Source organism: Chroicocephalus ridibundus, chromosome 2 (genome assembly GCF_963924245.1).
Source record: "Chroicocephalus ridibundus chromosome 2, bChrRid1.1, whole genome shotgun sequence".
NCBI lineage: Eukaryota > Metazoa > Chordata > Aves > Charadriiformes > Laridae > Chroicocephalus > Chroicocephalus ridibundus.
Genome location: NC_086285.1, coordinates 115,250,073 through 115,264,212, shown reverse-complemented (window position 1 = coordinate 115,264,212; position 14,140 = coordinate 115,250,073). Strand labels below are relative to the sequence as shown.

Sequence of the window (14,140 nt, the reverse complement as noted above, 5' to 3'; positions counted from 1 at the left end):
CATGGATATGGTTGCCTATGAAAATTTCTGTCATTGAGGTAATAGGAATATTGTATTTGTAGGTTGAATCCAGAAGACTAGTAAAGTTAAATCTTCAGGTCTTGTGATTTGTGTCACTGTTTTCTTTTACCAGGAAAATGACAGTAAAGCTGAGCTTGAAGTGTGGCCATGACTCCATTCCAGAGAGGAAAGACATAGATGAAGCTGAAAGCTTTGTTAGAAGGTGATGGTGGGTGATGAATGCCAGAGGCCCATAATGCATACAATGAGAAACACTGCAGAATGGTTGGGGGGAATATAGAAAGCGGAAGCAGAATGAAGAGAGGCGGGTTTCTCCTCACTGCAGTTCTAGATCAGTTAAAGTGTAACTAACTGAGCAGGGAAGTCACTCTGCTGCAAAATAGATAGATAAGACACCAACAGGTCCAATGCTCTGAAATACCACATCTTCTGAGGACAAAGGCTTGCCCTATCAGAAGCAAAGCCTGCATGGGATTATGACTTCTATCCATCAGTATGTTCAAGAGAGAGATCCTGCTGTCTTTGTCTAATTTTTCCTCCCCTGGGGGAGAAATGGATGCAGAGGATGAGGCATCTATATTAGAAATTCTTAGGCGTAACTATTGTTTCTGAAGATCACTATTTCTCTCTCCAGCAGCAAAACATTGCTGGAGGCAGGAAGGATATGGATGAGTTTTAATTGTTGGTGCCAACACAGTGCACATCAATTTTGACAGACAGATTATTTAAGATTTGCTTTGCCGATCGATATGTAACAAATCTACTTGCCAGCGTAGCTGAGCACACAGAGGTCTTCTTTGACCAAGCAAAGATTTTAAGGTGGACGTCATTAGCCAAGGATGTAGAGCTGGAATCAGATCACTTTGTAGTCTCAGCAATAGCTGCTTTGCATAATTGCATGTAGGTGCGGAGATATTATGAGTTTAGTGTAGAAACACTTTGAGCTTGCTCACACTAATTTGTAGTTTCATGCCTGCTTACGTAGGGGCAAATGCAAATGGGCATAGTACTGCATCATGAATCTAGCCGCCACTTGACATTTGTGCCCATGACTGAGTCAGCAACAGTAGCTTCACTATGATAGCAACCGGAGCTGTGCAGGCATTGGATACAGACGGTCTTTCCCCTAGTATCTCCCTGGTGTATGTTAAAAATATCATCTAATAATAAGACAACTGTCAGTATATAAAGACAAGATTGGAGTTATGCTTTAGTACTATATACACTGAAAACATGTTTTGGAAGTTAGCAACGTTATGGGGATGGCCTTTTCTATTCCATCTCTATCCATCAAGATTTTAAAGTAACAGCCTGCAAAGGTGAAATCTGCCTGTTTCAGATGGTGAATGGTTATTAGTCCATCAATATTTTTACTCTTTTTTGAGACAGCAACTTGTAATTTATGATTGCAATGAACACTAGGAGCACATCAAGCTGTTTTTACAGGATACATGCTAACAGAAGAGATATGCTGTACTGTGTATATGAATATTTTATTACTCCTGCTGTACAACATTTTGACCAAATGTCACTTAGACAAATAGGTTGTGTTTTCTCTACAGAAGTCCTGAATTAGCACTGTACACCCTACCTCATTTTCCATTAAAAAAACCTAAGAATTTTACAAAACCCACCTATCTATTGATTGTTGTGTACCACCTTGAAGTACTCTGTACTGCAACGCTATTCCCTTATATTAATTGCACATGTCTGCAGGTTTTCTTTTTTCCACATGACAGTTCTGTTATGAACAGCCACAAGATTTTTCTAATCCTCTGCCACCGTGGTTTTTTGTCTTAAAGAAGCACAAAAATAGTGCTGTATGTAAAGCACAACATTTGACATTATTGCGAAGTCTTTTTACTGAGACTCAGTGGTAAGAAGCAGCTTTCTTGATCCTGAACTGTTACCACCTACATTATCTTTCAGTCATATCATCTTACCCAGGCTCACAAATAAGTTCCGTCATTCATAGTGAAGGAACTGATTTTCCCACCATAACATGTATCCCACCATAACAGTACTGCTGCTGCTGGAGGAGTCTTGTTAATGCAGCTGGTAGGTTTTTTTTTTCCCCATCAGCAGAATTTTTTCTGTTTTGGCCAAATTAGGTTTCCTATAACAAAAAACCTTGTTCCAAATCAGTAGAGCAATGGGGTTTGGCCTGCCACAGCACCAGGTGGCTTTTCTAACATTGCAGGGTTAGTTGTCAATAGGAGATTAACCTACTTCACTGGAGAAACTGGAATCAGCTCTCCGTGATGTACTTACACTTCTGGCCAAACAAGGACGTGTAATGATAAAATTTGGATAGGGAGCCAACTGGTGTTGCTGTTGTCCCAACAGTCATTAGCTTTAATTGCTGGAGTGGTTGATGTACTTGACAACACAGATGGAATATGCAGGGTGTCAGCCAAGGTTTCTGTCATCCACGGGGCTATGGCAGGGCTTTTGCTCTTCCTGTCTCTCTTCAGCTGTCTCTTCCTCCTCCTAAAACCACTTGGACTTATATGTGAATGCAGCATTAAATGCCCTGAAGGAGAACTTAGTGGCATGACTGAATAAATAATGCTGATGCACCATTTCAGTACAAATGCACCAACGTATATAATCAGTGAGTTGATACCTGACTTGTTATGCCTGTGTCACAGCAGCCGGCCTCACACGGATAACATAATTTTGCTGCATTCCTAGGGTTTATGTAAGGGTCATGTGTACAAGAATGGGAGAAGACAGTCCCGTTCCTCAGCCCTTGCTCAGAGCAGATCAGATAGAAACCAGCTCCAGTTCAAAGGCTGCACAATGCTGGGCCCCAGTGAAGATGCCCTTTTGGTCATGGGGCTTCTTTATTGTCTGAAATAAAACTGGCTGTTTATTCCAGAACAGTTTAGGTGTCAACATACAGATGATGTTACCTCTTTATTCTCATACACTAATACATATCAAATTTCCTGGCAGTGTTTCCATTCTGCCTTCACACAGGAGTTGTAATGGGGTAATGATGCGAGTGGCAGAGCAGTTCCTGCTAAATAGTGCTGCAGCTGTAAATACACACAAATTGGTTAAAGAGAAGCAATATTAACCTTACTTTCAACAAATGAGACAGAAATATGGGCTGGCTGAATTCACATTCATGGGGAAGATCACAGTGAGGCAGTGTAAAGGGAGACTGGACGCACACCATGAGCTCCGAAGATTCCTACAGAAAGGTGAGTAAAAGAAGGGGAGCCTGTTGCTAAAAGAGCAGTTGGAGGGTCAGGAGGACTTAACTGAGCACAGAGAGGAGGATAGGATTCAGATAGAAAAGTCAAGTATGTGTCTACAGAGAGAGAATGGAGAGAACAGTCATGGAGAATGACAGTAGAATACTGGTCCTGAGCCTGGAGAAGACAACCAGACATGCTGTGGTAGCTGTTGTGAGGGAAAACATGCTCACCTGCAGAGTGGGAGAGAGCAGCTATAGCCAACAACATGGCCCTGGATGTGAAATTCAGAGTTGGCGAGGACCAGAGGACATTTTTAGAATGAGAGGAACTAAAGATTTAGGAAATAAACCTGATATTGTGAGGAGAAAGATCCCTTGGGATGCAATCATGAGGATGTGTTAAGGCTGTCAGAAGTTGAAGCAGACATAAAACTTCTACATCTGTGAAAGTGTCAAGTGGAAGCTGAGGATGAAAAGGACAGAAGTTGAGAGGGTGATAGAAATCATTCTGCTTTTAAATATGCTCTCACTGGAAGGTATGGGCAGGACCCCATGCAGAAAATAGAAGCAGCAACAAGGCAGCACATATATTATCTGCTGGGGGCTGGGGAGGTGTATTTAAATAGAAGAGTGTTGTTTAACATTGTTAGAGAAAAGAATATTTATTGTACTGAAGAAAAACTATCTACGGGATTTCCCTCATGCGTGCTGTTTAGTGATGGGTCAGAAAGAGGAGCAGAGAAACTAGGGCTGGGGTTTGAAAGGTCTGAAAGCAGATGACAGCCCATCAAAGCTAATGGACCGGAAAACATGAAAGAGCCAAATGTCAGTGTGAGAGAGAGTGGGCTGATGCTGAAAGAGATCAGATGATGGCTGAAGAGGGAAACGGTCTATATAAAAAAAAAATAATCAGAGAGAGTACTGCTCGATAAAAACAATCATGGGAAAGACACCAGTGACAAGAAGAGAAGAATGAACCAAGACTGAAATTTGAAAAGAGATATGAAAGCAAAGAAATATGCACTTAAGGGTTGGATGTATCATCATTGTATGAGTTGAAGTTGTTAAGGATGAGTGGGGAAGACTGCAGGACAGAGAGAATTAGCAAGACTTTAAAGAAGGTTGATAGGTAGGATAGGATGTAACAGCAGAATGAATGGAAAAAGAAGCAGCAGATGCGGTCTGCTCAAAAGCCAGGAAAAGTTCCAGGAGAGAAGATGCAGAAAAGGGGAGCCTGATAGATCAAACACAGATGGGTTAAATTGGAGATTATGAAAGAAAGCAAGAAGGGACAAAGAGAATTTAATATAACTGTGAAGTGGTGGGATAAGCCACTATTACAGGCTGTCTTCCCAGAGTTTGCAGAAGCCTCCTTGTCACAGAACCACCTCATGCAGATGTTCAAGACAGTCCTTTATATCTGTGATGGTAGGCCACATGTTGCAGTGTTTTCATGTTACATATTCACTTTCATAGATTGATATGACAAAACGTATTTGTATTGACACATTGCATCTGATTATAGGAAAAAAATAATCTTGTGACATGTCAATCACCAGATGGCATTTTGAATGTAAAACCAAATCCGTTGTTTAATGTATATTCAAGGATGATTTCATAGAAATACTGTTAGAACAAATACTGTTCTGTGGGAACATATGTGTGTGTGTATTTGTCCAGTAGCTTGGGATTTAGGAGGTCTAAGGATTAGTGGTGAAACTGTCAACTCTTTTGTGAGCATATAACAAGATTCACGTTTCTCTAAATTGTATATGGATTAGAGAAACGACTGAAGGAATATAAATGCCTTTAGAAGCCTTCATACGCCAAATCCATCACCGAGTTTGGCCAGAAAACCAGTGTGTCTGAGAAAGAACCTCGTAAATCCATCAAGGAAGGACATCTGTGCTAGTAGCACTCTTGATCTAAAGAAAGAGCGAGCATCTTATTAGCTGGACTCTTCCTAGTGGCAGAAGCTTTGAAGGTTTCTTAATGATTTGCTTTTGTACCTTCAGATATATTGCTTTCATTTTTTTCCTTGCTCTGTTGTATGATTTATGATGTGCCCTTCCCTGAGACCTTTAATGTGTTTTGTCTACTGTTGTATCTTTTACACTATTGTCACTCAGGATTATCCACCAAAGAACACACGCCCGGTACTTAAAAGCAACATGTGCACTGTGAGGCAGGACTGGTTTGGAGAAACAGCACTCTGGGTTGCAGTTCAGGCAAAAAGCTCCACACGTTCCAGGATCTGTGTTTTGCAGTTCAGATTAGTTGGCACTGTTGCCTGAGCTTTGGTTGTGTGCAGAAGTTAAGAGCCGCAGTGCACCTCACCACAGACACAGACAGCAAAGATAGTTCTAGAAAATGAAAAAGAAATTCTTAGTAAACTCTGGGCAACAAGAAACGAGAATAAAAGGTTCTTATTTAAAAGTTCTGCACTGGAGAAAACAGAGCTGGTAGACTGTACAGATAAAAGTCTAATGTGTTTAAAATGAAAATAATTTCTAGTGTCAGAACTCTCTTTTCTTTTTTTTTTTTTTTTTTAGTTTTCTCCTCTATGTCACTGTAGTCATTCTCAAAGACAGGCCATTAATCCTCCTTACGGTGAGTGATGGTCATTTCAGCTGCAAGAGTGAGGTCATTGATTTATGGAGGTTATAGCTGCATTTGGGGGCATGAGATGAAGGAAGAGAGTTGACTGAGATCTTTGCATAATTTGAGCATATTGGTTTTCCTTTAAACAAGGATTTTTGAAATTCTGTTCCTAACAGTCTTTACAGCAGCCATTAGTTCTGGCTGAGAAGCAGGACCGATGTTGAATGGGAGACACAAAAAAGGGTGGAGGAGGAATGAAATGGCATAAGCCAGAGAAATTTACAGTATGCACAAGGACTAATAGTACTTCCAAGATAACAGAATAATCTGGTTTCAGTTAATGAATACAGGAATTTGTGGAAAATATTTTTATATAAAAACTATTAGCAATATTCCTCATTGTTTATTTAAACCTAAATCCCTATTTGAGACAGAACTAGAAGATGCATAACTATCTTTTTAAGTGTATGACCAAGGTTTTATTAGGAAGGTTAGTATTTCGTGTTACTCTGAGGGAACCCAGAGCAACCGCAGACAACCTCTTTGCTGATACGGCATAACACTAATGACAAAAGACACAGCAAATCATCACTTGCAATGAAACAATGGTAGAGCCTTTGGAATCTGTAGATTCATGAAAAGTGCTTCATTTCCTCTTTCTTTAAAAAAAAATACATGCAATGAGTAAGCATTTCTCACAGTCATCCATTAGTCCACCCCTAGTCATCTCATAGTCCATCCATAGTACCTGAAACCACCACTATACCTTGGGATCTACACAGGACTTCAGGAGGTCCAGTTCAGCTCCTGTTGTCACAGGAAGCATTTCTTCATGTTCATCCATTCCCAGATCCTGTTTGAGAGGACTTTGGTCTTATTCCACTTGATGGGGAGTTTGTTTGGTGTCATTTCATTAGCACATAGCCATAAAAAACATCAACACTGAAAGTCTGTAACTAGAGAGAGTGGGTTTCAGGAGCAAAAGAAATTGCAAAGGCATCTCCAGAGATTAGATCAGTGGAGCCAACTGAAGGAGGCTCAGTACCATCAAAAAATACCTGAAAACAAGTATCTGCTTCTTCCTGCAATGGAGGGGAGGGGAAAGAAGAGAATCTAGTAATTGTTTTTAATCTCCTCTCATTAGACAAGTGTTACTCTTTTATGTACTTCAGAAGAATATGGATCTAAGACTTGGGAATGGGAAATTGCCCAATTAAGGATTTTCCTTAAAGTTAACAATATAAAAGAGCTCAGACCAATTTTCAAAAAGTGAACTGTAGTTTGGGACGTATTTACCTTGAAAAACACCACTTTTCTTCTTAATGCTTTGTAATAGCTAAGTCAAATGAAAATAGTGTTTCTCTTGGTATTAGTTTGAACTTTGTTCATTTGAGATAGTCTTTTGTGTAGGGTCTCTGACTGTATGGTAACTAACAATATAAAAATGATGCCAGCCAGTTTGATCAAACACGTGGTTGTCTGAGCAGGATTTTGTTTGGGCAATACAGTTAAGAGTATATACTATGTGCTGCTGGTGTGTTCAACAAACATTAAAAAAAATTATTCATGCAACATTATCTCAGCATTGCCTCAGGCAGGTCACAAACTTTTAATGGACTAGACTAGGAAAAATGATTAAAAATTAAAGTTGGTTCCTAGCTCTGCAGAACCTGGCCATTATTGCTCCTTTACAAAAAAGGGGAACACGTTTCTTTACCTCATTCTTATTACCTGTGAAGAGGGAAGATTTAAAGGTGAAGCCTGTAAATGGACCTTGTGGTCCTAACTGATGGAACTATTTTGGGTTAAGGTAAGAAATTTGCAGCAAGATTTGCCAGGGTGAAGCCTGGACTCGATGTCCAATTTATTTGCCATGGAGAACTATTTGTAAGGAACAATAAGTTCGGCAGATACAAATTGTTGTACAGGTGAGCCACATCACCTCACCAGCTGCCTACATCTGCTCTGGGAAGAAATAAGACTAAGCTGTTAAACCCTCATTTTGATCTAATATCTGGATTTAGAGGCCCATTAAATTTTTTTTTACATGCTTGGGCAGAGAACAGCATTACTTGCCATTTGTGATGAGACAGCCTTAAAAACCTTCAGAGGGATAAATATTAAGTGATTCCAAACTGCCTTAACAATGCCAAATCAATGTATTCATTCTTTCTGTATCTGTAATGGTCACAATTGCTGTGATTGCTTGCTACGCCCAACCTCCCTGGCGTGCAAAGCCCTGCCTGGCCATCCTGGTCCCTCCCCGCAATGGTGCAGGGCACCCAGGTCTCACAGGGCGGAAGCTGTGACTCCAGTCGTAACAAGTAAGGCTGTCCCCAGTACTGGTGTCTGCGTTGGTAATGGTGCTTTGAAGTAACACAATGTTTGATGGTTTGTTTTTTAAGCTGTTTAACGTCGAGAAGCCAGACAAAGACCAACAATAAATGAGAAGAGACGGAGACAAAAGATGGTTGGTAGAAACAGGCAGGTGTTCTTTATTTCATGTGGCACAGCATTAGGCAGACAACCCAAGAAACAGTTTCTAACAAAAACCAAAGCTATCACTTCCAGGAACCATCCCCCAAACAAGGGTCTACTGCCAACAGTGGCACTGAGATGTCCTTGCCTGTCCACTCTCATCTCCTCATAGTTTGCATACGCTTAGGCCGTACCTTAGCTGTGAGTGTCCTTTCCAAGGAGACTAACTTCTTACGATACAATATCTTTAGACAGTGTACATACTGTGCAGTATCACCAAAGTACAATCTCCTCAAGCCATGCTAAAATATAACGCTAACTCTGGAGAGAAGGCTGTGCAATCGCCTCGGTCTCTCTGAGGTAATACAATGCTGTTTCTTAGCTGACAACATGAGGGGCACCTGAGGGAAGATCAATATGGCTTCAGAGTCTATTTTTAAACTCCTGATGCAGTAGCGAGAACCTGGCATGTCGTCTGCTGAGACACAGGGCGAATACCTCCTCCACCCCCGGCTGCTGCCGGGCGCTGGCAGCACCAGAGAGCTGAGCCTACCGTCACCGAGGGGGCTGAGAACATAGATGCTCTTCTACACATCTGAAGGACCAGGAGGAGGAGAGGTCAATCAAAGATCACAGCAGACCGTAATCTTTGCGTTGGTCTTTAGGCGAGAGGTGAGCAATGATGGCGGTAGGGGGAGTTACATAGTTAGCACTCTGGATTAAAGGCATGAAGAATGGCTGGTGGAAGGAACACGTTTTAGAGACTAAGGGCAAAGCTCTAAAAGCATTGGGATATTACTTTTAGTTATTATCTACAGGTTATTCTCTCTATATATACTATTTTTTATTTCTAAATTAAGAAAATAAACATTTATTAATAAGTCACTGGGTCAAATCCTGCTCTCCACTGAAGCCAAATCCATTGACTTCAATGTGAGGGAGCCCTGTGTAAACAATGATGGGCAAATTTGGCCCTTTATGTCCTGAAAAGTCTGCTTGTACCCATTCCTTTCAATCCTGCAAGGAAATACAGATAGAAGGATTAATTAATTGTTACGAATTTCTTTCGAACTACCAGGGGAGCGTCAACGGGATGTGGCAAAAGAGCAAGAAAAAGGAACTGTACAGTAAGTACAGTTTTAAAGAGAATTTTATCCATGTTTCAGAGCAAAAGTACAAAAAGAGAGTGGATCTGAATCAAGCGCTACTGGCCTTTACTTTCTAAGCAACCACAAAATCCTTCATTTAGACTCGGTGAAACAGTAACACAACTAGAGAAAACAGAAGGAACCAAATGCTCCTTTTCCTCTGCAAACATCACTTGCCCGAAGGTGTGAACACTGTCATCCCTTCGGACGCTGCGCTAACTCCAACTGTCTGCACAGTGCAGTGTCAGCCGCTGAAGACAAAACGTGTCTACTGTGCAGATGAGGAAAACCTGTGGTGTCTTACGAAAGTAACTTACGGTTTTGAGCATTAAAAAACACTAGGTGCTTTTTAGACACAGAACAATACGATTTTGGATGCATTTACCACTTTTATTTCACTATGCAGAAACATACATTCACCATGTGTTGTGATGCAGCTGACAGTGTAATGGACGCTATCCCTTCAGTGGGTATTATAGCTGGACACTAACGAGTTTTCAGTGGACGTTCTGTACAGGTTAAGGCTTGACTCTGAACTAGATAGTAAATGCTGACCGGATTCTCAAACAGATTTTTTTTTTTTTCATTTTTTCCTCTGAGAACAAAAGGGAAATCAATAGAAAACCATCACGGTTATTTCAGATTAATAATTTTCTAATGCTGCAAACTAAGTAAAATACAGATTTTTTTTTTTCTTCTCCAAAATAACTACATATAATTTACAAGGTTAGGATCTGTGAAGGGTGACTGGAAGCTGACTCTGAACAACGCTGACAAAAATCGTTAAAGTTAATATACTAAAATCATTACTACCTCATAAGGTATTCAGTCAGGTATACAAAGCACACTTTGTAAGCATTTAAATATTTTGATAAGAGTAAAGATTCGTCATTGTTTATCGGGCAGTAATAAAACCAGCTGAAACAAATATAAGATTCAAGTTGTTTACTGAATAAACTGTGTTATTGGCACATCTAATGTGTGGTAAAACATTATACACAGTACCTATACAGCTTCTAGCATTTGGGGGGTAATCTTCATTTACAATATCTGTAAACAAAAGGCTTGCCACCTAACAAATCTTAATTTGTTTAGACTTTCATAAACTGTGAAAGGCATGAACTGTTTATGTGTTACATGAGATCACTGTTTATATTGTTTATGAACGTGCAGGTATAGCTGAAAACTTAGACATTTTAAGAAAATTAAAAATGCTGCTTTTCTGTAATTTTATCGTTGCTTCATGCAATATTGTTTAACTGCTGCTGATTCAGATTGCTTTCTATGGGAAGGTATCTCTGCCAGTTTCTTTATTAACAGTCAAGATCGATTCTTCTGTACTGAAATTTTCCATAGACAGATACAAGTCAGTCAGGTTGGAACTGAGACTCCGTATAGGTTCTCGTATTCCTACTGGTGTGTATGTCTGGATTCATATGCAATTTAGGTTATTCCTGCAGGAGAGAGAACCGAGTTAATTATCTGAAGCAACTACTCTCTTGCCAAAGAGGTTTTTGTCAATTTGTTCGTTTAACAAAAGCTATTTGAAAACAGCATCACCCCAGTATAAGCAACTTGGCGCAAATCCAAAGTCCACTGACGCGAATGGAAAGAATTCGTGACATCAATAGACTTTTAAGCAAGCCACATTGCGTTGTCTCTGAAGCAATTAGCAGAATACCACAAGAATCACAGCTACTCACTCCTCAGTGACTGGTTCCATCTCCCTAATAAATAACAGACACTGCAATTCAGTTTTCTTTAGGTTCTGCATATCCAAAGGCAGGAGAGCAAAACAGCTTCAGAAGGTGCTGTGCATCATACTCTGTTACTTACACCGAATGCCAGGGAATATCTATTGTTTTAAGAATAAAATGCTGCTATCGATTTAAACAAACCAGACAAGCAGCTTTTTTTTTCCCCTTCTGCATACAGCATTCAAAGCAATTGGTGCAATGCTGCTGGCATTAACGGCTTTTGCATAGCAGGTTAGTATGCATGACATGTTTTTGCACACAGAATAAATATAGTAATATTAAGACGTCTGTTTAGCCAGCCACAATTGGAGAGCATGCCTTTACTGAAAAAAAGCTTGACACGGGAAAAGCTGCATTATCATCTCATCCTGATAAACAATGCTGCTTTAAAACATAAAATGTTCTTCCAAATACAAGAAAGCCAAGACACCCAAATTCCGACACGCTAATTCACTGGATTTAAAAGAAAAATCAAAAGCAAGTTGGATCACATCGTTGCAAGTTCGGAATTAAAGCTTAACTTGTAACATATCCGCACGTGACACTTAAAAAGCGGCTGTAGGTTTTTCCCTTGGCATTTTTAAACAAAACGCATACCTTTAAGAACAAATTATCTTTGTTCTTAAATGATATAAAAGCAGACAACAGACTTTTTTTTGACTTTAGAATTAGAAAATTAGACTCTATCAAAGCATGGACAATGAGGACTTTCCAGAGAACCAACAAAAGCAAATGAGCAGTTTCTCTTTCTCCAGCTGGCACCACTAAATGAAGAAAGACGTTTAGGGCTGAATGCGGTTTACATTCAAACACCAGAACTGATAACCAGCACAAATGCAACTTGCAAATGCCAGGGAGAGAAAGCGAAGAGTTAGAGGTGAATTATGGTAGGAAAACAACCGTTGCAGCATGCCAGCCCAATCAATGCCTAGGAAAATCATCTAGTCCTCTTACCTGTGGTCAATCCTCCCCATCTTCTGGTGTGATTTCTGTCTCTTTATGTACCACTACTTTGGTCACTGACATGTCAGGGTGCTGCTCTTTGGCTTCTTTAATTGCCTGAGCCAGCGCCTATCCCAAGGAAACCACAGAAGGGCAAAAACAAAAAGGAGGTGGAACATGCATGATCAGTAGCAAGGTGGAGAGATTCATGAGATATTACACAATTTACAAATGAGGAAAATGATTAAAATATGAAATATACCATCACTGATTTAACTACTAATCCAGTTTAATTTAAGGCATGCCAGCATGATATAGTATCTTTTAAAGCAATGTTTAGAAACGTTCTCTTTGGCAGTCTTCAGAATAGCCTTTAGCAGCTTAGAGATTTTACCTGATCATGATCAATATCTGCATCTCCTGTGATGACTATTCGTTTTTCAATTCTTGTCTCTGAGATGCCTCCTTTCACAGTCTAGATGGGAGGGACAAATGCATGTCAGTAACTTACTTTAAAGAGTGCTACTACTCATCCAGGGAATGATCGCCCAGAGCTTGATCAGTGCAGGAACCCAGATGTGACTGGACTGAACTATCTCGAACAGCGTGCGCGGAGGGGACAACCCTGAACTGCAACCTGAGCAGCTCTGAAGTTGGCCCGCTCTGAATGGACTAAATGACCTACAGAGGTCCTTCCAACACAGATAATTTTATGATTCTAATCAATCTGCACATGTGTCAGGAGGGATGTTTGTATGTATGGCAGGTATTTATGGTAAATTCATAGAATCATAGAATTGTCTACGTTGGAAGAGACCTTTAAGATCACTGAGTCCAACCATCAACTTAACACTGCCAAAACCACCAGTAAACCACGTCACTAAGCATCACGTCAACCCATCTTTTAATGGGTTCATCCCACTCACCCCATGAAGAAAAGAATGGACATACAGACAGCTCATATTAAGACCTAGTTAAGTCCAACTGCAGCTCATCTACTGAAGGGTGAATTTGGCTACAGAAAAATGAAATCCTGTCCTCAGGGAGTACTGGTGGGAGAGCAGAGGGTTTCTGCTTAGGGAGGAACTGTTATTTAGATGCTATCTTGGAACTTAGAAGACCCAACATCATTTTTCTGTGTAGCCATAAGCTTTTTGTCTGGCTGTGGGCAGGTGCCTTAGGGTACCACCCAGCAATGCAGCCGCAGTGTCTGAGCTGGCTGCTTGTCCTGTTATGACTACATGATACAGATTTACTATGTGCTTTCAACACCATGCAGGGATAATAGCTCAGGACTCAAAGGCAGTATAGTCATGTCAATGGAGCCTTATGCTCAGCCAAATTATTCCTTCCTGGCTACCATATGATGCCAACGTGGCTACTCTGCTTCCAGGTCCAGACAGTATTTGTAGCTAACACAAGTGTCTCTGCACAGCAACGTTTTGTGCTTGCACAGACATACCCTAAGGGTTTATGACTCTCAGGACTCTTGTCAAGTCCCTGGATGATGCCCTAATGAAGCCAGTATAGCCAAAGACATGGGAATGAAGACAGGTACCCAAAACAGACAAGATCTTGTTGAGAGTATAAGCAAGTGTCCACTTTTAAAAATAAATAGTAGAACTGAAGTTAAGAAAACATACACCCTTGTGAAAAAAAAGCTCTCTGTTTTCTGAGGACTCACTTTGGTGATATGTGTAGTGGTTGTAGTGCTGGTGGTTTCAGATGTGATAGTTTGTGCACTCATCAACACACCCGGTTCTGAGTCAGCACCACAATCCACCTGGGAAAGAGAAAACCAGTCATCAAAAACATGCTCCTGAGCACAGGGAGGCAAGAACTGGACTGGCTGAACTTCCCTATTTCTTCAGTTTTTGATAGAGTGAGTACCTAATGGCAGGGAAATAACTGCGATAAGGGTGAGACCATGTGTCTGTATTTTTCTCTGCATCTGGAGACTCCCCTTCGCTTCTGGAAGGGCAGATGAG

General features: G+C 40.5%; 1 protein-coding gene across 24 annotated transcripts in view; it reads right to left on the bottom strand.

Annotated features, from left to right (window-relative positions):
- Positions 1-8,295: 8,295 nt before the first annotated feature.
- The window catches only part of EPB41L3 (erythrocyte membrane protein band 4.1 like 3), a 150,527-nt gene continuing 144,682 nt past the window's right edge, over positions 8,296-14,140 (bottom strand). For 23 of the 24 annotated variants that reach the window (XM_063326595.1, XM_063326589.1, XM_063326594.1 and 20 more), the window contains 4 exons: positions 13,837-13,935; positions 12,547-12,627; positions 12,165-12,281; positions 8,296-10,907 (listed from right to left, as the gene is read on the bottom strand). In XM_063326595.1, the coding sequence (XP_063182665.1) occupies positions 12,171-12,281; positions 12,547-12,627; positions 13,837-13,935 (291 nt within the window). In that variant the 3' untranslated portion in view covers positions 8,296-10,907; positions 12,165-12,170. The remainder of the gene's footprint in view (positions 10,908-12,164; positions 12,282-12,546; positions 12,628-13,836; positions 13,936-14,140) is intronic. The other variant, XM_063326593.1, reaches the window with a different exon arrangement.